The 977-nt window shown below is 57.4% G+C and overlaps 1 protein-coding gene across 1 annotated transcript in view; it reads left to right on the top strand.

Moving 5' to 3' along the window:
- The first annotated feature begins 566 nt into the window (after nt 1–566).
- Nucleotides 567–977, top strand: part of LOC118794521 (tether containing UBX domain for GLUT4-like) — a 35,643-nt gene continuing 35,232 nt past the window's right edge. The window contains exon 1 of the mRNA XM_036552780.1: nt 567–899. Coding sequence (XP_036408673.1) covers nt 603–899 — 297 coding nt within the window. The 5' untranslated portion in view covers nt 567–602. The remainder of the gene's footprint in view (nt 900–977) is intronic.

Genomic DNA, 977 nt, shown 5'->3' with positions numbered 1-977 from the left:
GGCGTGGCTCGTTATCCAATAAGCTGGTTCCCCACACAAACTAACACAAGTGCACACAATTAACAAGTGATTGCCACAATTAACAATTGACATTTAGGCTAAGGAAGAGGTGGTGAAGGCTCTCCTTCACACTGCCCAAATAAAAAAAAAAAACAGAAAACAGTTACCTGCACATGAAGGTGCGACAAAGTTCCAGATCACCTGACAGTGTTGCCTTGGAAACAGAGCCCTTCAGGGTCAGTGTTTCAGCTGCTGTAGTGAAGACAGGGGAAAGCAAAGCTCCACCCCCTGACCCCCCCCACCCACTTCCCTGGGTGCCTGGTGCTACTGATAAGAGCTGCTGGTATTTTATGCGCCTAAGAGCAGATCTGAGAACAGTTTCCCCACCTTCCAACCCTAAACCCAACTATTCAAGGGAAAAATGCTGAGTCTGACCCAGGATCAGCTGCCATGGGCCTCTGGCTTCAGAACCCTGATAAGACGGACTTAGGCACACCCTTGGAGAGGCCAGCCATCGCTTCGCTCTCTCTCTCTGACACTGGCACTGCCACCGATGACTGCCCTGGTCTGAGACAGACGCAAGACGCCAGACACCGCGCCAGATGCCGCGCTCCAAAAAGAAGGCGGTTCGGAACCGAGGCAGGCCGCGGCAGTCCGAAGAGTCTCCAGGAACCCCCCACGGAAGGTCTGCGGAGCCCGAGACCAAGACAGAGCCCAGCCAGGCTCCCGAACCCAGCCGCTTCCTGCCGTTCTCCAGCAGAGGCCACAGGCTCGGAACTCTGGGAGCCAACGAGAGAGCGGGAGCCACCCCCCAAAGCTGCAGCTCACCGTCAACGTCCTCCGCCGGCCTCCGGCGCCCTCCCCAGGCCAAAAGGCCCAAAACCAGCGGTGACATCGAGGTGAGACCCCGAGAGGGGGGGGGGTGGGCAGCAAAAAGGAGGGAGGGAGAGAGGGGTGGGTGACTCAACACTCTCCGC

The sequence above is a fragment of the Megalops cyprinoides genome, chromosome 19 (genome assembly GCF_013368585.1).
Source record: "Megalops cyprinoides isolate fMegCyp1 chromosome 19, fMegCyp1.pri, whole genome shotgun sequence".
In the NCBI taxonomy this organism is placed as follows: Eukaryota; Metazoa; Chordata; class Actinopteri; order Elopiformes; family Megalopidae; genus Megalops; species Megalops cyprinoides.
The sequence above is the reverse complement of the archived record's forward strand: the minus strand, read 5'-3'. Positions and strand labels throughout refer to the sequence as shown.